At 58.7% G+C, this 22862-nt stretch overlaps 2 protein-coding genes across 2 annotated transcripts; both read left to right on the top strand.

The window, feature by feature from the left end:
• Positions 1-427: 427 nt before the first annotated feature.
• Positions 428-1088, top strand: NHLH1 (nescient helix-loop-helix 1). Its single transcript, XM_080360923.1, has one exon. The coding sequence runs from the start codon at positions 651-653 to the stop codon at positions 1047-1049; it is 399 nt and encodes a 132-aa protein (XP_080217049.1). The 5' UTR covers positions 428-650; the 3' UTR covers positions 1050-1088.
• Positions 1089-17524: 16436 nt separating this feature from the next.
• VANGL2 (VANGL planar cell polarity protein 2) lies at positions 17525-22580 on the top strand (the record flags this gene model as incomplete). Its single annotated transcript, XM_080360911.1, has 7 exons — positions 17525-17595; positions 17689-17809; positions 19274-19881; positions 20869-21005; positions 21207-21342; positions 21831-22062; positions 22320-22580. 7 exons carry the CDS (start codon positions 17525-17527, stop codon positions 22578-22580), a joined length of 1566 nt encoding a protein of 521 aa, XP_080217037.1.
• Positions 22581-22862: the final 282 nt, after the last annotated feature.

A 22862-nucleotide genomic window follows, 5' to 3' on the forward strand; every position in this document is an offset into this window, starting at 1 on the left:
CCGCAGTCTGTTTTTCCCCTTCGCTCATCCACCACCTGTCATCTCTCTGGAGAGCCAGGAGAAATGGCTTCCACCTTCTTCCAGAGCCATCCCACCAGCTCCATCGCCCTCAACTGGGGACCCGGAGCCCTGTCCCAGCCCAGCGGGCTGTCCCCTGCTCTGGCGGAAGCCGATACCACAGGGCAGGTGGAGCAAAGAGCCCTCGTGCTCTCTAGCTCTGACTCTTGTGTCTGCCAAGAGCCGGGCAATACTGAGAGCCCCTGTGCTTCTGTTTTCTAGAGCTCACGGGAGGAGTTCAGCTCTGACACCTGACAGCTCCGAAACTGGCTGCACAGAAGAGCCTGTGGTCTCTGCGCCTATACATGCAGAGGATATCTATTTATTTGTTTATTTATTTTATGCATCCTGCCATCTTTCTTACGTTATTTATTGTGAAAGTTGCCACCCACCCTACAAGTTCTCCAGGGAAAATTTTGAAATTCCCTTGCAGAGAGTGTGTGTGATGAGGAGGAAGAGGAGGAGAGTAACCAGGGGCTTGCTCTGAGCCTGAAACCTTCTCTTGCTCTGACGTCGTGCCTGGGTCAGTCTGTCCTCCTGACATACCACATCTCTGAAGCATCTGTCCCTCTGTCCAGCCTTCTTCCGCGAAGATGATGCTCAATTCGGACCAGACAGAGATCGACCTGCCCCCGACGCACTCCGAGTCCGAGTCCGTCTTCAGCGACTGCGGCCGAACGGGCAGCACGGGGGACACCAGTGGCATTGGCTTGTGCTCTCAGTCCCGGGCAGCTGAGCCAGGTGATGCTGTGAAGAAAGACCTGCAGCACCTGAGTCGGGAGGAACGTCGACGTCGGCGCCGTGCCACGGCCAAATACCGGACAGCCCACGCCACGCGGGAGCGCATCCGTGTTGAGGCCTTCAACATGGCCTTCGCTGAGCTGCGCAAGCTACTGCCCACCCTGCCGCCAGACAAGAAGCTCTCCAAGATTGAGATCCTCCGCCTGGCCATCTGCTACATCTCCTACCTGAACCACGTGCTGGACGTCTGAGACGCCCAGCCTATGTCTTTCTGTCTGTCTGCCTGCCACCTGAACAGGGCATTTGAGCCAAGGGCTCAAGTCCGTCTGTCCATCTATGACCTAAACCACATGTTAGGCATCTGAACTTCTGTGTCTGTGTTCATTCATCTGCTCAAATGCACCAAGTTCCCAACTGTCTGCTCTACTCTCTAAGTGCTGTATTTCCCCGCCAGCAAGCCCACGTCCGTCTGTCTGTCCATTCTGCCTGAGTCAGGCTGGATGTTTGGTCCATCAGCCGTCTGTCTGTCCTGCTGTATCAGCCACCTGAAGATTGTGTTGGCTGTGTTGTGTTCCCAGCTTCTGTCTGTCCTTCTGCTGCGCATGCCACTGATACTGCCTACGGGATCCTGAGCCCACATCCATCAGTCTGTCCACCGTGTCCACTCCCCGAGCCCAAGTCTGTCTGTCTGTCACTTCTTTCATACGAGCCAGAAAAAAATGGACCTGTGAAACACAACAGTGCCAGGCAGCCCCGTGGTCCTGTCTGTCTGTGCTTTCTCCCACCAGCCACCCCATCAGCATGGCCAGTCTGGGCATTTTGTCTGTTTGCTGCTGCTGCTCTGCCCCTGGCATCATGCTGGGAACTTAAACGCTGACATCAGGACCGTCCTCTCTGCAGAGGGAACACAGCCCAGGAGCATCCCTGGGCACAGAGCAGCTGCTTGGTGTTCGCTCTGGCTTTTCACACCCCAAAAGGAAGCACAGAGCGGCGTGCAGACCTGGCAGGACCTGGCCATGCTTCCCATGGACGGCAGTGGCAGGTTCCCAGAGAGGTGCACTCACTCGCTGTGCTGCCAGCGAAGTCCCTGCCGCTGTGCTGGCTCCGAGCCGGAGCAGCACCCGGGGTCTCACCACGCCGCTCGGTTGTGCGGTCTGGGCTCCCCAAACTTCAGCATGCTGCTTCCCTGCCCCACGCGTCCCAACCTTCACTGCCTGACACTCCTTTGCACAGTGAGTGTGAAGCCACAACCCCGGGGCACCAGAGCTCCCAGTGCAGCACTTCATCCCTCCCCACTCTTCCCCAGTTCTGTGCTCCTGGTGAAAAATGCCTGAGTGGGGGTCACAAGTGTGGGGGGGAAGTGCAGGGGAACACGGTGCTCAGCTCCCCCAGCACCCTGTCCCTCCCCGACAGCGCAGCCGGCGCTGCCGGGACTCACGCGCAAAGGGGTCCCCCCTGTTTACACCGGTAAGGCACTGGTGCAGCGTGACCTTTTGCAGCACATGCTCTGCTGGGGTAAACTGCACTTTACCTGTGACTCGCAGGGCAGAGTGTTGGAGAGGGAGGAAGAGGATATGGCCCCCAGCCCGGCCCTTTGCCCAGCGTCCAGCAGGCGGGGCTCTCCCCAACCCCCCCCCAAACATGGATCAGCACTTTGGGAAAGGGAAGACAGAGCCGAGCAGCCTCTTCTCCAGCAAGGGCACGCTGAGGCTGGGGGAAGCTCATTGCAAGAATGAACGTTTTGCCTTGTTTTTTGGGTGTTTGTTTGGTTTAAGACTTAATTTTGCACTGGCAGTGGCAAGAGCACAAGCAGAACACGGATGGGGGACCAGGACCGTGCAGGAACTGCAATGTTTTGGGCTGGGAGCAAAGGCCCAGCCTGGCCCATGGCACTGAGCCTCGCCATAAGACAGGCACTGGCGTGGGACACATGGTGGGTGCTGGGGGAGATGGATTTGGATGTGCTGGAGGTGAAATACTTGTGGTGAGAGGGTCAGTGCCATGTTGTGTGAACGCCAGCAAACCCCCAGAGTGCGAACAGGGAGTCCTCTGGGGTCCCACCTGCTGCTTTTTGCCCTCCCGAGGTGTTTGCTGCCACCCACACCGAGTGTCCGAGCCCCACAAACCCCAGCTGGGCTTCCTGGCACCTCGTAGACCTCCCGGCTCCATCCCACCCCTGTCTCTGCCCAGCTCCCAGCAATGCCTCGCTCCGTACCTCAGTTTCCCCCTCCCCATGAACGTGGGGAGAACGATCACTACCTCTGTCTCGCAAGGACTCGACAGTGAATATGGGATCCCCGAGGGCCGGAGCAGCCGTCCCCGCGGCTGGCTCCCGCCACCGCACTGCTCAGTGGGGCAGGAAGACAGAGCAGGTCAGCCCATCCTTCCCCTCCACCCACCAGCCACGTCTCTGTGCCACAAGGATATTTATTGAATTAATTTATTGATAAATGTTATTATTTATTTTGCTGTGTTGTGCACTTTTTGGAAAGGAAAACTAGAAAATAAGCAAACAAACAAAAAAATAATGACCATGGTGAAAAACCATCTAATTAGCCCACCCTTGTATGCGGTGTGCCCCAGTGTGTGTTCGTCTTGACTGTTCAGACTGTGCAAGGATTTATTATTTGTGAGTTAACAAGGAAGTTGGGAAGGGGGAAATTGATTAAACTGCCAGCAAAAGGGAGATCTTGAACTTGGACTGCCCAGCTTCTCTTTTTTCTTTTCTTTTAATCTTATTTCTAACTGTGTCTTCCTTGCGCCGTTCAGTGGTGGCAGCAGATTCCCCATGCAGGAGTCGATGGCTGCAGCTGTGCCAGTGAGCGGGGTTGGTGGGAGTGAGAGCACTACCCTCCAGTCTGGCCAGGGGACCAGGACGTGTCCTCTGGGCTCTCATAGAGTCATACCAGCACTGTCCAGGCTCAGGCTCACGGTACATGGTGGCTTGACCTTTCCCTGGGTCTGCAGTCACCATCTGAGCCCAGCTTGGTTACACTGGGACAAGCAAACCCTGAACGTCCCAGTCCTGCTGGTGACAGCAGAGAGATGAGGACATCTGGTCCAGGTATCAGCATCTCCAAACATGCCCAATAATCCCTCTCTCCTTCATTTCTCTGGGAAATCGGTGTGGCCTTGGCTACGAAGTCACCCGTTGCTTGACCGTACCCCTGGCAGAGCCCCCACAGTCCCTTCCACACCCTCCCCCAGCCCTCTCCCTTTCCCAGTTGCCCCTGCGAACCCCCAGCCCTCTCCCTGCATCTTCAGCCCACCTCAACCTAAGCGGGGAAGCAAGTTTGGAGCTCTTCTCCTTTGTCTATGCCGATCCTGCGCATCCCCGGGGGCAGGTTGCAGCTGTTCGCCGATTTGCTCCAAATTTCTTCATATAATCAATTGGCCTCGGCTGCAGCTCGGCTCAGCAGAGATGTGTCAAAGGGGAAATAATAAATGTGGGGGAGGGAGCAGGGAGACTCTGCAGCATTGCGCTGAAGGAGCAATCATGGCTGATGAGGTGCGGGAGCGGACCTGGGCGCTGCCTTTTTGTCCCATCTCAGGGATTTCTCCCTGGTGTTCACCCCTCGGGATGCATCATGTCCTCGCCACCTGCATCCAAACCCAGCTCTGCTCCCCACCCCCCTGTGCTGGCTGTCTCCATCCCACCCCTGGCCGCCGGTGCTCCAGGAGATGGTAATAGGGTTTGGGCTGCACAAGTTCCCAAACCTCAGCGGGGCCTGTTGTTCCCGGCTGCCAGCCCCAGCCCTGACATATGGTCCTCATTGTGCTGTGCACAATGGAAACACTTCATGCTAATTTAGATGCTGGTTCTGGCCTCGCTGTCATCTCCAGCAGATTGGGTCCCTTGCCTGTTCTTTGTGTATGTGGACAGGCAGGGTAACAGGCAGGGTAACGGGCAGCTCGGCTCATCCTCTATCTTCCTGGGCATTTTCCCAGATGCTTCCCAGCTCTTTCCCTGTTGCCACAACTATTTCCTTCTCTCTAGCTCTCCTTCCCTTAGGATGAGAGGAAACGGCCTCAAGTTGTGGCAGAGAAGGTTCAGATTGGATATTGGGAACAATTTCTTCCCCAAAGGGCTGTTGGGCATTGGAACAGGATGCCCAGGGCATTGGTGGAGTCACCATCCCTGGAGCGGATGGTTCTCAGGGACAGGGGTCAGTGCCAGGGGTGGGTTATGGTTGGACTCAGGGATCTTGAGGGGCTTTTCCAACCGAAATGATTCAATGATTCTATGATTCCCCATGCATACCTCCATCTCTCCATCCCTTCCCCAGCCTCTGGAGGATGCTGGTCCTGGTGCACAGGTAGGTGTATGCAAGAGGAATTTTTCACAGTGGTTTTTCATTTGAAAAATACCCATGGAAAATTGTCCTGAAAGAGCAGAAAAACAGAGATGCATGAAACTGCTTGGCTGCTTCTGCCCAGTGGCACTTCTGTGTCCCTGCCCCAGGGACAATGAGGTGGGGATGGCTGCGGGCCCTGTTCTGTGTCCCTTCCTCCTCCAAAAAGAAGTAGCTGGGTCAGGATATGATGCCCTGGGTTAGGGAAGGGGGAAGGACCCCCACTTGTCTCAGCCCTCTGCCCCAGGGCCAGGCCGCCTGCCTGTGCCCTGGTCCCTTGAGGGATGTCACCGTGGGCAGCAGCTGTGTCCCCAGCTCTTCTGTGTGAGGAGGCAGTGCCATCTGCTGGGTCCCTGCATGCTCGCACCAGACCCACGTCACCCCCAAGCTGGGGACCCCTGTCCCTGGCAGCCAGGCCCTGGAGCATCCCTGCCCCCTGTGAACCATAACCCTGCTGCAGCTCTCGGGCAGGGCTGGGACCGGGACCGGCACAAGGGACAAAGGAGAACGGCTCCTGTATGCCCATGTGTGGGACCTTCCCAAAAGCATCTTCAATGACCCATCATTTTAAATGCTTATTTTGTGCTTGCTTTAGAGCACAAGGGTCCCCTGAGGCTGCAATGTTGATCGGAGAAGGGTGGCTGAGAGAGACATGCCCTGACCAAAAAGGGCCGACAGTTGCAGGAGGTAAATCGAGTATCTGTTCCCTTCTTACAAGATATGGAGCAGGAACTAATGATGCCTCGCGCCAGTGATGGCGTACCAGAGATAAAGAGCCTGTCTGGACAGACTGGAGGGGTGAGGGCGTGCAGTCGGGCAGTGGGTGCAGTTTGGGACCCACGTGTCCTCCCAGGCAGGGTCCATAGCCTGTGGCACTTGGTGGGGATCTGGTGTGATCCTGCCCTGGGGCTTGTGGACAGGTCACACAAACCTCTCCAGGGACGGGTCAGATGCTGCTGATACTGCCTGGGTGAGGGAAAGTGTAACAAACCTGCATGCTACTTCACAGGACCTCCTAATCTCCAGAATTATCTGCCTGGAGCCTCTGCCTCCCTCCTGCGGAGCAGGAGGCCCAGCCACGACACCTTGGGACTGATGGGTGTCAGACCTGCCTGGGGTCTGGTTGGTAGTCTGTGGGGTGGTGGGTGGCTCTGGGCAAAGAGAGGGGATGCAACTGCCCCCACGAGGACATTATGAGGGCTCTGGGTCTTTCCTCCTCTGCAGAAGGTCGTTTCCAAGAACAAGGCAAAACAGAGCTGGTTCTGGGGACTCCTTCATCCCCAGGAGATGGATAGAGAGCACCCAGGCCCCCGTGCAGTGCTATCCCAGGTGCTCCACACAGCACAGGGCACTTTGCAGAGCTGGGCTGGCTCTTCTGGCCTGAAAACAGGCTGTGGAGACAAGGGACCATCCCTGTAAACCACAAGCTGGAACAATGCGGCCCTTCCCAGACGGCAAGGAAGCTCCAGCAACCCCCGCTGGCCAGGAATGAGCTCCAAGGGCCCATTAATCACTCCCAGAGCCAGAGCGAGAGGACAGCCGGGGCAGCTGGGTGCAGGGGGGTCAGCACCGCGCAGTGATCCCCAATCCCTGCTGGGTCACAGGGTCCCAAACCTGGCCACAGCTCCTGCATCCCCAGGGTTACACCTCCAGGCTGCTCCAGTGACTCACACAAGCCACTGACCCAGGTGAAAAGGGGTGACAGTGACACCCCCAGCTCTGTACCGGGCATCAGGGGACCAGCACAGGCTGGGATCCACCTCCATCCAGTCTCTGTGGCCGATGCAGGGCGTAGCATCATGTCTCCTTGCCATGTCGTAGGTGGAGGCAGAGGGGGACCTGAGGAATGAGAGGAAACAGCCTCAAGTTGGTGCCAGGGAAGGTTCAGATTGGATATCAGGAAAAATTTCTTCCTGGAAAGAGCTGTGAGGCAGCGAACCAGGCTGCCCAGGGCAGGGATTGAGTCACCATCCCTGGAGGTGTTTTAAAGACAAATAGATGAGGTTCTTAGGGACATGGTTTAGTGACAGTGTTGGGTTAATGGCTGGACTCAATGATCTTGGAGGTCTCTTCCAACCAAAATTATTCTCTGATTCTAATCAGCTCTGAGGCTGCTCAAGTTGCCCCAGGGAAGGGGCTGGAGCTGGGCCCGCTGACAACTGCTGAGAGATAGCGGAATAAGTGTCACTAGCTGAGCTGCATGGGATGCCCAGGTCTGAAGCCACAACTATAGTGCCTAAACAAGCTCCTACATGAGAGCTGAGACGCTCGATAGAAGGGAATGGACAAGCTGGCCAGACTTGGGAGTCCCCTCCCAGGGTGTCCCAAGCTCCATCCTCCAGCTAACAGCTCTAGCCACCTTTTTCAGCTCTCACTGACCTGAGCCTGGATTTTGCATTTCTGGGTGCTGTGGAGGGGGCATTGCCAGACACCACTGTCAGGTAGCACCTCTGCCCGTGGGGCACACGATGGTGAGGAGGTGACCCGGAGGGACCCAAATAACACGGGCTGAACTGTGTCAGGGCTCAGGCAAAAAGACCCTCCAGCCTGACCTGGCTAAGCCTAGTGTTAATGTTAACCTAGCTCCCTCCCACCCCAACGCCTGCTCCCCATTAAGGGAAACAAGCTATTTAAATCCGGCCTATGGCGTGCTCCGGGAGGAGAGCGCCGCACGCCATTGGGCAGCGCGGGGGGGTGGGCCCGGCCCATTCCCAGCCTTGCTCGTTGATATAAAGCGCCCGGCGGCTCAGCCTGGCTCTTACAGGCAACGCCGCGACCCCCTCCGCGGGGTGTCCCACGCGTGGGCTTTGCGCCCCAAAATGGAGGGATCTGGTTTTGCGTGGGTGTCCCCCCACTCTCCCCTCAGCCTGTGAGGTAGCCTGTGAGTACACGGGCTCCTTCCCGCGGGCCCTGCTGGGTGAGGGGATGGTCCTGGGCCCTGAGGCTCCCACAACGGACACCCACCCCTCGGTCCATGCTGGCCAGCCCCTCTGGCTCCCTCCCTGCGAATGGAAGGTCTGCAGGTGTGTGTGCTGAGCTGCTGGCCCCTGTGCTCCCTCACCCCTCTTTGCTCCGTGTGCATCCCTTGTCCTTGGGAAGCTGGGAGAGCGGGTGGGGGTCTCCCAGGTGCTCCCACCCAGCCTGGTGCAGCAGGAGCCCCACTGAAGTAGAGGTTCGGGGCTGACCCTCTGGCACTGGGAAGGTCCCGTGTGCTGTGACCCGTTTCTGGGCTGAGCCAGGAGACCCCAGCCGTTGGGGCTGACAGACATCCTCCACCTGGGCGCACTGAGGAACAGAGCCAGACCCGGGCGATGGCCCCGGGTTTCATGGGTGAGGGGGTTCCAGGGCCAAGAGGAACTGCATGTTCACATCATTACCCTCACCCCAAAACACCCGGGCCTGGCACAAAGGTGGGAGCAGGAGCACAACCCCCATGGGCTGTTACCTCTCTGGGGGCACCTCTGCCAGGGCGAAGGCTCCTGCCCCCGAAGCAGCTCATGCCTGAGTGCAGAGGGGCGCCTGGGGGTACGGTGACCCTCTTGGGGGTCCCATGTGACCCCACCGATTGCCGAAGCCGGGGGAGGCTCCAGCAGGGCAGAACCCTGAACCCCACCATGCCCACACCCCCAGCAGCAGGGACCCCCTCCAGGGCGGCCCCCCACCCCACTATCCTCACTCTCCTTACTCCAAAAGCCCCGGCTCCGTGTTGAGAACCGGGAGAGCGGGTGGGATCCTCGGGGCGGGGGTCCTGCAGGTACGGGGGTGGGGGGGAAGCCGAGGGTCGCCGGGTTTCCCCCCCGCCTCTCGCCAGACAATGGCCCCGGAGGGGCGCCGGGAGCGCGGAGCGGAGACAATGGGCGGGCGCGGGGGGAGCGGCCGGGAACAGCGACGGGGCGGGCGAGGGCTGCCGGCCCGGGGCGCGGCGGAGCGGCGGGGCTGGGGTGGGGGGGAGCTGCTCCGCTGGGATTCGGGGTTTCCTCCGCCTCTTCCTTCTCCTCCTTCGCCGCCGCAGCAGCAGCCCCAGGATTTTGGTGCGGGGGGGGGGCGTTGACGCGCACAAAGGTGCGGCGGCGATGGTGAGTGCGGGGGCAAGAAGCAGGGGGGATGCGGGGGGAGCGGGGCGGCTCCGCAGCAGCGCGGGGGGGAGCGGGACCGGGCTCGGCGCGTCCCCGCAGGAGGGGCCTGGGAAGCCGGGGATTTTCCTGGGCCGCCAGCCAGGCGGGGAGCGGTTGTTCGGCGAGCCCCACTGCCGGGTATGCCCCGCTGCGTGGTACGAGAGGGTCCCGGGGTGGGTGGGGGCGGTTGCGGTGCTGGGGTCCCTGGGCGGGGGGTGCTGAGGACGCGCCCGGGCATGGGCCCCGCTCCCAGCGTGCTGGTTGCTCCCTTCTCGCAGGGCTCCGCTGGCTCTGGGGAGCCTCCCCGGGGGGCGATGCAGCTGGGCCGGGTCTCCCCCGGTTGCACCAGTGCCCGTGGCTTTTTCATTCTGCAGCGGGCATGCTTATACTGGAGTTTACTGGTCAAGCTGCTCTGCTGCGGCCAACCAGCCCTTGGCCTTCGAGCCCTTTGTGCCAGGCACCGGGTTTTCTCCCTGCCTGCAACCCCTGCGAGCAAGAGAGTGACCGCAGCAGCGGCCAGCCTCTCCCTGGGTAAGGGTGGGCGCTTATGGGGTGGCCATCCCAGTACCTGCCCTGTGCTGGGGCTGGGGCGCTGCTGGTGGGGACGGGGACGTGATGCTCCTGCCGGATCTGCAGGACCTGCAGGGCAGGGTCTGGCCCTGCCAGCACACTCACCTGCTTCTGGGAGAGACTCGGCCGGATTCTGATCCGGTTTATCTTGGTCCTGGCCTGGCAGAGCGCCCTGAGCCGGCAGGGAGTTCCCTCCATTCTACACCGAGCACGAGCTCAGACATCGGCCCTGCTGCTCTGTCTGGGGTGAGAGGCTTTATTTCCTTGGGAGAGGGCGTAGAGTCTGTTCCCCCTGCAGGCCGTGGTATAATAACCGAGGCAGAGGTTTAAAAAAAAAAAAAAAAATTAAATATTATCTTCATGGAGCCTCTGGGGATTGCTGTTGCTTAATCACAGCAATTCGGGATTGTGTTGGGACCAAGCTGGGCTCCGAGGCAGCCTGAGTCAGATGCGAGCTCCGAACAGCTGGGTTTCTCCCCGTGTATTTACACTGCCTTTGTGCTGGGGCGGGGAAGCTCAGGATGAGACTGGCTGATTTAATTAGCACACGACTACATTGGAGCTGGCGGTGGCTCCTCACCTGGCTGTTGGACCATGGAGTGGCCGTCAGCTTGTTTGGTTTAGGGATGCAGGTCACCAGGTCCCGTGGGCAGCCCTCGTTCTGGAGACATGACCCCAAGGATGAGCACCGCGCTGGGGATACCAGCTGCCTGTCCCCATGCTCCTTCTGGGCTCCCTTCAGCCCTTTGAATGATCAAATGTGGTTTCTTGTTCTCATCAGCTCACAGACAATGGGGCTGGAGGGGGCTCAGGGAAAGGCAGGGAGCCCCTCACCCTGGCATCAGGCAGGACTGAATCAACCCCAGGTCCTTTGGTCTGAGCTAATTTTAGATTTTTGGTCCTGTCTTTTGAAACCTGGCGTGGCCAGCAGATGCTTTATGGCTTCATTGTCTGGCTGGGATGCTTGGGAGGAGGCCTTCGAGAAAACGGCGGGGCTTCGCTGCCTGTCCCCAGCTGCCCCTGGGCGAGTGCCAGCAATGAAGCAGCGAGTACTCAAACTCAAGGCCATCGTGGCACAGGGGTGCCGGGGTGACACTGGAGTCCCCATGGGACCAGCCACCAAAGCTGGACGCTGCGTGAAGGGATTTTTGTTCCCTGGTGCCCTCCAAAGGTGTTTGGCACCTCGGGCTGAGCTCAGCTTCAGCTCAAGCATCGCAGTTGACGTGTGAATGCAGTCACCCCGCTCCATGTCTCTCCACGGACAGATCCCAGCTCTGCGCTGCTTTTCCAGGCTCCGAGAGGTGGATAATGCTGTCTGCCTGCTGCAGCCTGGCACGATTTAGGAGGGTTAAATCCACAGCTGACAGAGCAGAGTTATAATCGATCTACAAGCACAGTCGTTTACACTGCAAGTGTCCCTTTGGGGTAGGAACTGGCCTTTTGAGGTGTCACTGCAGTGCCTTGGAGATGCTCTTGGGGAACGCACTGAAATCCAAGTAATGGCCCAAGCTGCGAGTGCAGACCCCTGCGCCTTCTCAGCTCGTGATGCTTGTGACCACCTGAGAAGCAGCCCAGAACACCAGCGTTTGGATCCTCCTCTGCCCCAGCGTGACCATAGGTTTGTCACTTCGTGCCGTCATCCCACGCAGAGGTGCCACTGGTGGTGTGCTGGATGTCACAGTGCCATCCCACCGCTGCCTGGATCTGGCACCAGAAATCACGAGGGCCAAGCTGCCGCTCATCTTCCCGGGGATCCCTGGGCACTTCCAGCGAGCTCAGGCTGAGGGGGACAGGGGCCGTGAGGACACGGGGTGAGGACTGAGCCCCTCTGAGCCCTGGGGTGGGCCAGAAGGAGCCAGTGGGTGCCTGGGAGAGCAGCTGGCTGTAGGACTGGAGTTAGGATCCCTTGGTGCCGGCACATTTTGCAATGCAAATAGCTTTCTCTTTGCATCCAGCCCCGTTCTCATGCAAATCCTTCTCTTTTTTTGTACATTTTTTTTTCTTCCTCTGTTTCGAGGTCTTGGTACAGTGATTTTTACCTGTGCAGCTAGCGCATCCCTGCCGCCTGATGTGGCTGCAACCTCCGTCCCTCCCAGACGCAGCGGGATTGAAATGCTGGGTGACAGGTCGGGCTTTGTCCCCTAGTCACACAGTGGGACTTCCCTGCTGGAGGAGACTTGGTGAGGACTGGGTGCTGGAGGGACTGGACGTTCCTGTGGATATTGTAACAATCCCAAGTGATTGTAATTAAAGCTGGCAGTTTGGAAGGGATATTAAACCTTCTGCATCCAAGCTGACGCTGAGCAATTTGAAAGCAGAATGGGACCCCATGGGGAAGGTGGATTAAGCCACTTGGGCTTCCCATGGGCCTCTCCCGCATCCCCCTGAAGCGCCTAGTTGTGCCAATGGACCAAAAAGTCGGAAGTTTGTGGATTCCCCCTGGTGGAGGCATCTCCCGGGGCTGGGGTGATGGGGGGCTGGGGCCCCCCTCGCACTGACTCCCAACCAGCTCCTCCTTGGGCAGACTGTGTCCCCCCACTCCAAGCAGGGATACCCACCGGGCACCCACCTTCTGTACTTTGCCATTCACCTGTGGGCACCCAGTGCTGGCAGCTGCCTTGGCTCTCCAGAATTTGGTGCATATGGGAAATACGGCTGCGTCCCCCCCAACGCTGGGCAGCACAGGGCTTGGGGGCCAGTGGCCAGCGGGGGACCGAGGCGGTGGCCGGCGGGGGAGAGGTGCCTATTGTGTGGAGGCAACAAGGCGTGTTTGTGTAGCCAAGCAAGCAAATGTGCCGGGCACTGGGCTCGGCTCAGCTGTGTGCCGGAGCCGGGAGGTGCCTCCTGTTCCCAGGCAGGGAAAGAATCGGTTTCGGAAGCGTCGCGGCAGTACATGGCGTCCCCACGGCGGGGATCGCTGCTCAGGGGTCCCTGGGTCAACATCCCCGGTGTCGGTATGGCAAGGGAGGACACCCCAAAAGTTACAGTGTGAGGTAGGGCCAAGGCTTGTGTTAGCTTTCTTGCCTGTCCATATACTCCAGTTTGTGTCGTGCCTCAGTTTCCTCATCTCTGTCACAGGCAGAGCCATGCTTCCAGCTCTCCTGGGCTTATTGGGAGGACAAACAGTTGTGGAGTGATGTTCCAGGATCCCAGGGTTCTCCTGACGAGCTCCGTGACTTGGTTTCCAAGTTGCTGTGATGCTCGTCGGGTCAAGCAGGAAAACACCTGCCCAGATGTGCCCGAGCTGATGTTTCCTTCTGCTCCTGCTTGACTCAGCAGCGGGAAGCCAGCTATCGCCAGTGTGCGAAGGGCTGCATTCGCACCCTTCTCCTGACCACATTAGAGCGTCCTGACTTAACGCTGGTATTTATTTAACTGCACTAGAGTCGACGATGCTGGAAAAAAAGCACCGGTGGTGTAAATGACGGGCACCAGCATGGTGGCACAATGCAGGCAAGCACACTGCGGTTCCATCCTTGTCCTGGTGGTGCAGAGCTGCGGGTGCACAGTCGCTCAGGAAACAGCCAGTGTGGTTTGGTTGCTGATGGCTGTTCCCAACGTTCCCTCGGGACCATGGTCTCACCTGGCTGAGCTCTGGCATGGGTGCTTGCAGCTGGTTCGATCCCAGCCCTCTTGGCTGGGACAGGGCTGCTCAACCATCAGTTTTTCCCTCTGCCCTTTGCTCCGAGTGTGTTTTTCTCCAGCAAACGTTGTGCCCGGCTCCTGCAAGGTGCTGAAGCAAGCAGGGTGACAGCCGGGTGCTGCCCTGTCCGAGGGATGTGCTGCCATGCCGGGGGGGGAGGAGAGGATCTCCCTTTCAGGATTTGCCCTGGAGCTGTTTGAAATAAGAAAGCTTTCTCAACTAGACAGGCTTGGAGCTTATTTATTTTTGAGCGTTTGAATGTAAAAGAGAGTTTGTTTTTCGAGGTTCATGGGCTCAAAGGCAGGAGAGACAGCGGCAGTGGTTTTTCTGACCATCCCGGTCACCCAGCTGGGCTCTCTCTGCTTTGAACCCTCTGATGTGCTCCAGCATCGTCCCGAGAAGCCATCCAGTCTGGACTTGAAGCTGTAAAGAGATGGCAAATCCTCTCCTCCCCTGGGGAGTTTGTTCTGATGGTTAATCACCTCGCTATTAAAAAATGTGAATTTTCCTCCTCGTTTGCATGCGGCTGGATCTTGCTCCCAGCCCTCAGCGGTTGTTCCACGTCTCCACGGGCTCCGTAAGGCGAGGCCGCTTCTCCTGGAGATGAGGAACTGTTTTCAGCTTCTCCACCAGAGCACCTTGTGCTGCCGAACCGGCTCTCCCCACTCTGCCGGGCAAACCATCAAAAAAAATTCGCTTTCTTCCTTGCTGAAGCAGTCAAGTTGCTCTGCTGGCACCGGAGCAGCTGTGGGATGGATGAGGAGCTCCCAGCTCCAGCAACCTGCTCGATTTACAAATTAATCTGGCGAAACTCCTGGTTGGGGTTTATCCCCACACCAGCCTTTTGCTGGGGGGAAGGTTCAGCCGCTCTTGTGCAGGCAAGTTGGAGGGTCCTCATTGTCCAGAGCCCAGCCCTGGTTTGAATCTGGAGGTTGCTTCTGGTTCATCTGTGGATTTTGCTGGACCAAACCATCCCACGCTGCTGCTCTGCCCTAGGAAAGGATCCGAAAGCCTCTGCTCATAACCTCAGCCCCATTCCTGGATGGTGATGGAAGGGCCAGGCTTGTTCTCCCTCTGAATGCATCCACCTTCACCTCCTGGCTCCAGCTTTGCTGGATGGCTCTGGGGTCCCCACGTTACTGGTGCAGCCACAGGGACACTGTGACTTGGGGACAGACTCAAAGTGTGGCCGCTGGCCATGGGATTGTGGTGGCTGAGAAGCATTAAATCCACGGGCCAGTACTTTGAATCTCTGAGATGTGCTCGAAAACCCTGTCCAGATTTTGGCTGATAAATCAGCTTTGCCTCTGCAGGATTGCCAGGCTGGGGCTGGGAGGTGGAAGCCATGCTGGGGACTCCAGATGCTCTGAGGGGTGTCACATCCAGCAGCTGGTGGGTGCCTGGTGCTGGGTACAGGGCAGGCTGCTGATGCCACATGGAAGTGATGCTTGGGCAGGTTTTGGGCTGTTGCAGTGTCTGTGCACACATCCAGCCTACCCTTGTCTTCCTCCCCTGCCCATCGCTCCTCTTGGGTGCTCACGGGTGTGATGGCCAAGCGAGGAGCTCTCATGGGGTGGATGTCCCCAGGCGGCTGGGTGACCTGCAGGACAAGTACTTTGGCTGATGGTCCCCAGCATGACGTACTGCGACTCTCCCCCAAACAGGTGCTGAAAGGCTACCACAGCACACGTGTTGTCCCAGTCCCCAGGGAAGGGATGCCACCAGGCATCTTTCTATATATTGGAAATTAGGAACAATTTCTTCCCAAAACGGTTATTGGACATTGGAACAGGCTGCCCAGGGCAGTGGTGGAGTCACCATCCCTGGAGCGGTTGAACAGACACAGAGATGAGGTTCTCAGGGACATGGGTTAGTGCCAGCGTTAGGTTAACGATTAGACTCAATGATCGAGGGGCTTTTCCAACCAAAACGATTCTCTGATTCTGTCTGTGTGCAGCAGGGATGCCTGGCTCCTGATTTCCTTCTCTCTTGCTCCCCCCAGCTTGACTGCGGACCCCTGGCACAGCTGCCTGTCCTGTGAGTGGCCCCCGATGCGCAGCCCCCTCCAGCACCCACCAGCTGGATGCCATCCCCGTCGGCGGCTCGGGATGCCCCAAGTGCCTCGGTGACTGTTGGGACGGGGGACAGCACCTGCCTGCAGCTGCCTCACCCTGACCTGTGCCGCCCCACTGGTGAGTCCACCTGGGTCTGTCCCCTGCCCCAGTATCAATGTCCTATTGGTGTTAATGGACTGGGGACAAGTGTGTCCTTACACGGTCGCCCCATCGCCCATCATTGTTCCTGACAGAAACCCGATCCCCGGCTGCAAACAAAGCCCAGAAGAGGGGTCTAGCAGGAGGTTTGGGGGGGGCACTATGGGGTCCTTTCTCTCCCTGTCCCTTCCCCCATTGCTTGCTGGGGATGCCGGGACGAGCTCTAGGCGCTGTTGCCATCTCCTAGACAACAGGCGTGAGGGGGGGCTTTTGTTTCCATAGTGATAAATGTGTGAGCATCCAGCATCTGGGACAAAAGGATCCCCTGCTGCCCCCTTTTTCGCCTCCTCGACCCCATCTCCCCCTTCCCTGAGGCCTTGGAAAAGAGGCCAAAAGACATTTGGGTTTTATTTGGTTGAAATGGCATTTCTGTGGTAACCCGGCATGGACCCATCCCCAAATGCAGCCATCATGGCCCCCCTTGGCGTGCACCCCTTGGGGTGGTGCTGGCTCAGAGGGGTGGTTCAGGGCTCTGAGCAGTCCCCAACCCCCCAGTACCCTTAGGGTGAGGACAGGAGAATTTGGCAGGACCCCTGCAACAGCATCCAGCACGCATTAGACAGCATGATGTCCCCACTGCCGCCCCGCTGGTGGCTCCCGTCCCTCCCCAGGTCCCCTCGCTGCTGGGATCACAGACCCAGGCAAGCCGTGTTGCAGCTGTAAGTAGCTTGCGAGTCCCCCAGGACAGCGGGGTGACATGAATTGGGACCCCGGAAACAACCGATGTGGTACCCAGCTCCTGCCCACGTCTCCCAAGCCATTCCCCGTGGTCCTGGTGCCTTGTGCCATCTGGCCAGGTTTGAAACAAGGTGATATTTTCCCGTCCCAGCAGAGATCTGATACCGCAGGTAAATGTAGGTGGGTGTCATGTGCGTGTGTTTGTAGGCCCGTACGCCTGGGCCTACAAATGCCTGTAATGGAAGTTTGGGGTTGGCAAACAGCAACGTGGCAGCCGTGAGTCAGCGGCGCAGGGTGATGGTATCTGCTCTGAGCCAGCTGGGCGATGGGAACCAGTCCCCAGTCCCATCCTTGGAGCCACCACTGTGGCTCCCAGCAGCCTGGGAGCTCCCCAGTTCCCCCAGCAAACCCGAAGCTCTCCCCGGTTTGGGCTGCCGGTGCGAGGCGAGCCGGAGCCAGCACACAGCAATGCGCCTCGGCAGAGCGGGACTCCCGCGCCCATCACCTGGCTCTGTGCTGGGAAACGTGTCCAGGCAGCGCCCTGCACTGTGAGATGGGCCTGAAACATTGCCTGCACCCAATTATTCATTCCTTTCTTTTTTTGGCCCCCACCCTAGGCACTCTCAGCAGTTAAAATAATGATCGTGATATTCATTTTAGCATAAATCACACGAAACAGGAGCAAATTGTGCTGTATTGTTAATAAAGGGGAAGGTGATCATCCCAGACCCAGCTCAGCCATGGGAGAAAATAGAAAATGCCCCGAAGTGACCTAAATTCCCTTTCCCTGCCGAAGTCCCACCACTATTTGCCACCAGGGCTGGATGGAGGAATGGGGTGGGTGGTGGGCGAGGGGATGCTGCTGCTCTGCCGCTCACCCTTCACTTCCCCTCTGCAGGCGGGTGAGCCATTTTCTCCTGAGACGAGCCCAACAAGGTGATCAAAATAGAGTCCCTCAAGGTGACGGTTGACTTCTTGAAGGTGCCCCTGGGCCTGAAGAAGCCCCCTCTGAAGGAGGCCCTGGCCGCTGTCCCGGGGCCAGGGAGAGCCAAGCCCTTCGGCGTGGAGCGGCACAAGTCCCGGCACTGCGACACCATGGACAATGAGTCCCAGTACTCGGGGTATTCCTACAAATCCGGGCACTCCCGCAGCTCCCGCAAGCACAGGTGAGGGGGTTGGTGCATGCCCGGGGGAGTCCCCTGGCTCCAGTGGGTGCTGCCACCCCAGTACACCCACCTTCTCCTGTCTCTGCCTTCCAGGGACCGGCGGGACCGGCATCGATCCAAAAGCCGGGACGGAAGCCGTGGGGACAAGTCAGTGACCATCCAAGCACCAGGCGAGCCCTTGTTGGACAACGAGTCCACCCGGGGGGACGAGAGGGTGAGTCGGGCAGGGGGAGGGATGGGATCAGGATCTCAGCCCCGCCATGGGGGTGCTGCTGAGGGTGGGAGCCGCCAGTGGAGCATGGAGGCTCCAGACATGCCCAGTGCACCCCAGCAGAGCAGTCGAGCTGGTTGGGCAGGCCCTGGGCTGCTGGCGGCTCTGCCGAGTGCCGGCGGCGAGGGCAGGCGGGCAGCACAGGTGCAAATGAAAGGGGACTGGCTGTCAGGGCGCCCCGTGGAAGCAGCTGGGGTGGGCATGGGCTACCCAGGGTGGAAAATGCCCTGGGGATCCAGACCCTGGGGATCTGCTCCTTGGGGATCCACTCCCTGGTGATTAGCTCCAGCTCCTTGCTTGGTGCCCACAGGGCTATGCCGGCTCGGCCGTGCCAAAGCATTAATAACCCCGGGAGGATCCTGTGCCCCGTCCCTCCACCAGCCACCCCACTTCCGTGGGGTCCCTTGGTGTGAGCAGCAGCAGGGGCAGTGCTGCTGTGCCCCCTGCGCTGGAGCCCAGTCCCCAGCTTTAATCATCTCCCAGCCACCTACGCAGGCGGCTCCAGCTCCTTTCATCTTCCCCCACCAAGAAGTCAGTGCCAGCAGAGGCTGGGGTTTGCGGGTGACGGAAGCTGAGCCACCCAGTCCAGCTCCAGGCAGAGTGAAGCGACAGCATCGTGGGTTCACTTGGGGATGGGCTGGGTAGGAACTGGCCCTCCTGGACCCTCCTCTGCTCCCTGTCCCTCTGGAAAGCCCCAGGCTGTGGCTTTAGTTTGATTTTTAGGATTAAATTGCTGGCTTTCCTGCAGAAATTGTAGGTGAAAAAGATACGCTATGGTAAACTGCCAATTTTCAGGGATGCTGACGTACTATAAAACAGAATGTAGGAGCCTGAGTGAATGGACAGACAGATGGGCAGACTTGGGGTGGCATTTTCAGTGGCTGTAGTGCAATGCTTCTCCCTTCACTGAAACCAGTTTTAGCTGGAATAAAAAGGGGATAGTTTGTTTCTGCACCACTTGGCTTGAGGAAGGGGTTTTCAAAGGTGGTGGGAGACCTGCCCGGTGCTCGGAATTGCTGGATGACCTGTGACTTTGTCCTGCCTGGTGCTGGAGGCGGCAGCGCCTGCCCGTGCAGCGGCAGCGAGGGCGTGTTGGGAGAGTGGCTGGGCATGTTCGTTCTGGCCCCGCTAACGAGGGGGTTTGCCTGGAAGCAGGATGCTTCCAACTTCCAAAGCTGCTCTTACCGCTGCTGGAGAGGTGGAGTGCAGCATGGAGCCACCAGTGGGGCTTTCATGGAGGGTGGCAGTCAAATCATTGTGTCCCCCTGCTTCAGGCTGCAGTTTCTGCCAATGAAATGGGGGTGATGGTGCCAGGCATTGAGGTTTGGTGGATGGGAGATGCTGGGGTTGGGCTGGGGTGACATAGAGCCATCCCCCCGTGTAACCCTCCCATCTGCCTCTCCTCAGGATGACAACTGGGGCGAGACCACAACGGTGGTGACGGGGACATCGGAGCACAGCATTTCACACGATGACATCACCCGCATCACCAAGGACATGGAGGACAGTGCCCACCTGGACTGCTCGCGGCACCTGGGCGTCGCACTGGCGGCGGCACTGGCGCTGCTGGCCTTTGTCACCCCCCTCACCTTCATGGTCCTGCCCCAGCTGCTGTGGAGGGAGGAGCTGGAGCCCTGTGGGACCCCCTGCGAGGGGCTCTTCATCTCCGTGGCCTTCAAACTCCTCATCCTCCTGCTGGGGAGCTGGGCTCTTTTCTTCCGTCGCCCCAAAGCCTTCTTCCCCCGCATCTTCGTCTTCCGAGCATTGCTCATGGTGCTTGTTTTCCTCCTCGTCGTTTCCTACTGGCTTTTCTACGGGGTGCGGATCCTGGACTCGCGGGAGCGGAACTACCAGGGGGTGGTGCAGTACACAGTCTCGCTGGTGGACGCTCTGCTCTTCGTGCACTACCTGGCTGTGGTGCTGCTGGAGCTGCGGCAGCTCCAGCCCCAGTTCACCCTCAAGGCCGTCCGTTCCACAGACGGGACCAGCCGCTTCTACAACGTTGGCCACCTCAGGTGCGGGGGTACTGGGAGGAGGGGTCCTGCTTTTGTGGGTGTGCACAAGGTTTGCGTGACCATGGGGTGCTTGCATGTCCCGTGTGTGAGTGCGTATTCACCTCTTTGCATGGGCGTTGGTGCATGTGCACCCTCAGGCCAAGAAAGTCCTTGAGGTGCTGGAGTGACTTGAGAGAAGGGAATGGAGCTGGGGAAGGGGCTGGAGCACAAGTGTGATGGGAGCGGCTGAGGGACCTGGGGGGTTCAGCTGGAGAACAGGAGCTGAGGGGAGACCTTCTGATCCCTGAACTGCCTGAAAGGAGCTTGGAGCCAGGGGGGTCGGGCTCTGCTCCCCAGGAACAAGCGCCAGGAGCAGAGGAAACGGCCTCAAGTTGCGCCAGGGGAGGTTGAGGTTGGATCTGGGGAACAATTTATTCCTGAAAAGGCCTGTGGGGCATTGGAACAGGCTGCCCAGGGCAGTGCTGGAGTCACCATCCCTGGAGGGGTTGAACAGATGTAGAGATGAGGTTCTCAGGGACATATTTAGTGGTAGATTTAGGTTATGGTTGAACTCCCTGATCTTGAGGGTCTTTTCCAACCAAAATTATTCTGCTTCTACATGGGCATGCGTACATACATATAGCATATACACTGATACATGTCCACATACATATGTGTATGTATATTCAGGCATGTGCATGTGCATTTGAGGACACACACTCATGTGTGCAGGTGCATGTGTGTATATCCATGCATATGTTCACAAGTGGGTGCACCCACACTGCTCCCCTCCATGGCACCCAGCACCTGCTGGCTGGAGGAGCTGCATGTGTGCCCCATGGCGGGCACAGCTCCCTTCCTTCTGGGGGACAAGACGTCCCTGTCCTCACAGTGCCACCTGCTGTCCGTCTGTCCCTCCCTGTCCTGCCCGTCTGTGTGTGCCCCTTGCTGTGGCGTGGTGCTCATGGTTCTCTGTGCACCCCCCCGCCCGGCTGCCTCTCCCTGCAGCATCCAGCGAGCGGCCGTGTGGATCCTGGAGAACTATTACCACGATTTCCCGGTCTACAACCCTGCCCTCCTCAACCTGCCAAAATCCATCCTGTCCAAGAAAATGTCCGGGTTTAAAGTCTATTCCCTTGGCGAGGGTGAGTTCCCCTGTCCCCTGGCTTCTCCTCTTGTTATCTCTTTTCCTTCCCTTCTCCATCCCCGTATTTTCCCCTTGGAAGGCTCCTGTTGACTCCAGAGAGCCCACAGTGGGATCATCGCAGCCTGGCCAAGGGGCAGGGGGGACATTGGGCACCTCGCAGCCCCCCAAGCCCTCTCTAACCTCACCCTTTTCCCCGCAGAAAACACGACGAACAACTCTACGGGCCAGTCCCGGGCCGTCATTGCAGCGGCTGCCCGGAGGCGTGACAACAGCCACAACGAGTATTACTATGAGGAGGCTGAGCATGAGCGCAGGGTGCGGAAACGCCGCGCCAGGTACGGGGCTGAGGGCAGGGACTGGGTGCCCCATTGCTGCTCCCTTTGGGGTACACAGGACTGCCCCCAAAAACCTTGGGGGTTTCCCAGGGTGTGTCCACCTCTATCATCCCCAAAACAAGGTATCCACTCTCTTGGGGAAGCACATCTTTGGTGGACATTGGAACAGGCTGCTCCTGGAGGGGGTTGAGCAGATGCGGAGATGAGGTTCTCAGGGACATGGGTTAGTGCCAGTTTTGGGTTAATGGTTGGACTTGATCTTGAGGCTCTTTTCCAACCAAAATGAGCCTATGATTCTATGATCACCAGCCTGGCTGTTGCATGGCATGGCCAGATCTCCCGCAAAACTGTTGTGGGGTGGAAGCTAGGTTCCTGCCACCGTAGGTGGGCAGGCAGTGAGCAGCTCACGCCCTAGCCCCACGGGATCTCCTGCCTGTGGCTGGACTCTGCCCTGCTGCAGCCACATGCACAGTTTGTCCTCCTGGCAGGCTGGTGGTGGCAGTGGAAGAAGCCTTCACCCACATCAAGCGGCTGCAGGAGGAGGACCAGAAGAATCCCCGGGAGATCATGGACCCTCGTGAAGCCGCTCAGGCCATTTTTGCCTCCATGGCCCGGGCCATGCAGAAGTACCTGCGCACCACCAAGCAGCAGCCCTACCACACCATGGAGAGCATCCTGCAGCACCTTGAGTTCTGCATCACCCACGACATGACGCCCAAGGTGTGCGGGGTGGGACGGGTTCCCAGGTTCTTGGTCCAGAAGGTGAGGACTTGGGTGGGATTTTTACCACACTGTGTGAGAGCGTCTCCCGTGAGAGGACAAGGGGCTGGGGGATACAGCCAGAAAAGTGGATGTAACCCCAAGGGAGCAACGTGCGGCAATGGGAAGCAGCCGAGCGGGGATGTTTTTCCTGCAGGACCTACCGAGCAGGCTGAGCCGTAGGTAGGTAACATTCACATGTCCTTTCCTTCTTCCAGGCGTTCCTTGAGCGATACCTTACGGCAGGACCCACCATCCAGTACCACAAGGACCGCTGGCTGGCCAAGCAGTGGACACTGGTCAGCGAGGAGCCGGTGACAAACGGCCTTAAAGATGGGGTGGTCTTTGTGCTGAAGCGCCAGGACTTCAGCCTTGTGGTGAGCACCAAGAAGATCCCGTTCTTCAAGCTCTCGGAAGAGTTTGTGGACCCCAAGTCACACAAGTTCGTCATGAGGCTGCAGTCAGAGACTTCTGTGTGAGCTGAAGAGGGATGGAGAGGGGTTTGGGGCAGGGGGGAGAACCCTCTCTAGACCCCCCGTCTCATCCTCCCTGTCTCCACTGGGGCTTCGGGAGGCTGCAGCTCGAGGGCAGAACTGTGGTGGGCACTGGGACGCAGCGCCCATGCCTGGCTCCATCACTCACCCACGACCACTCGCCCTCCGCCTGGGCTCAGCCTCCACCAGGGCGGGCTGAGCCCCTTCGTCCTCCTCCTCAAAACCCAGCTCCTTGTAGCAACCCCCCAGAAAGGTGCAGCCGGTGGA

Source organism: Nesoenas mayeri (assembly GCF_963082525.1).
Source record: "Nesoenas mayeri genome assembly, chromosome: 30".
Lineage (NCBI taxonomy): Eukaryota > Metazoa > Chordata > Aves > Columbiformes > Columbidae > Nesoenas > Nesoenas mayeri.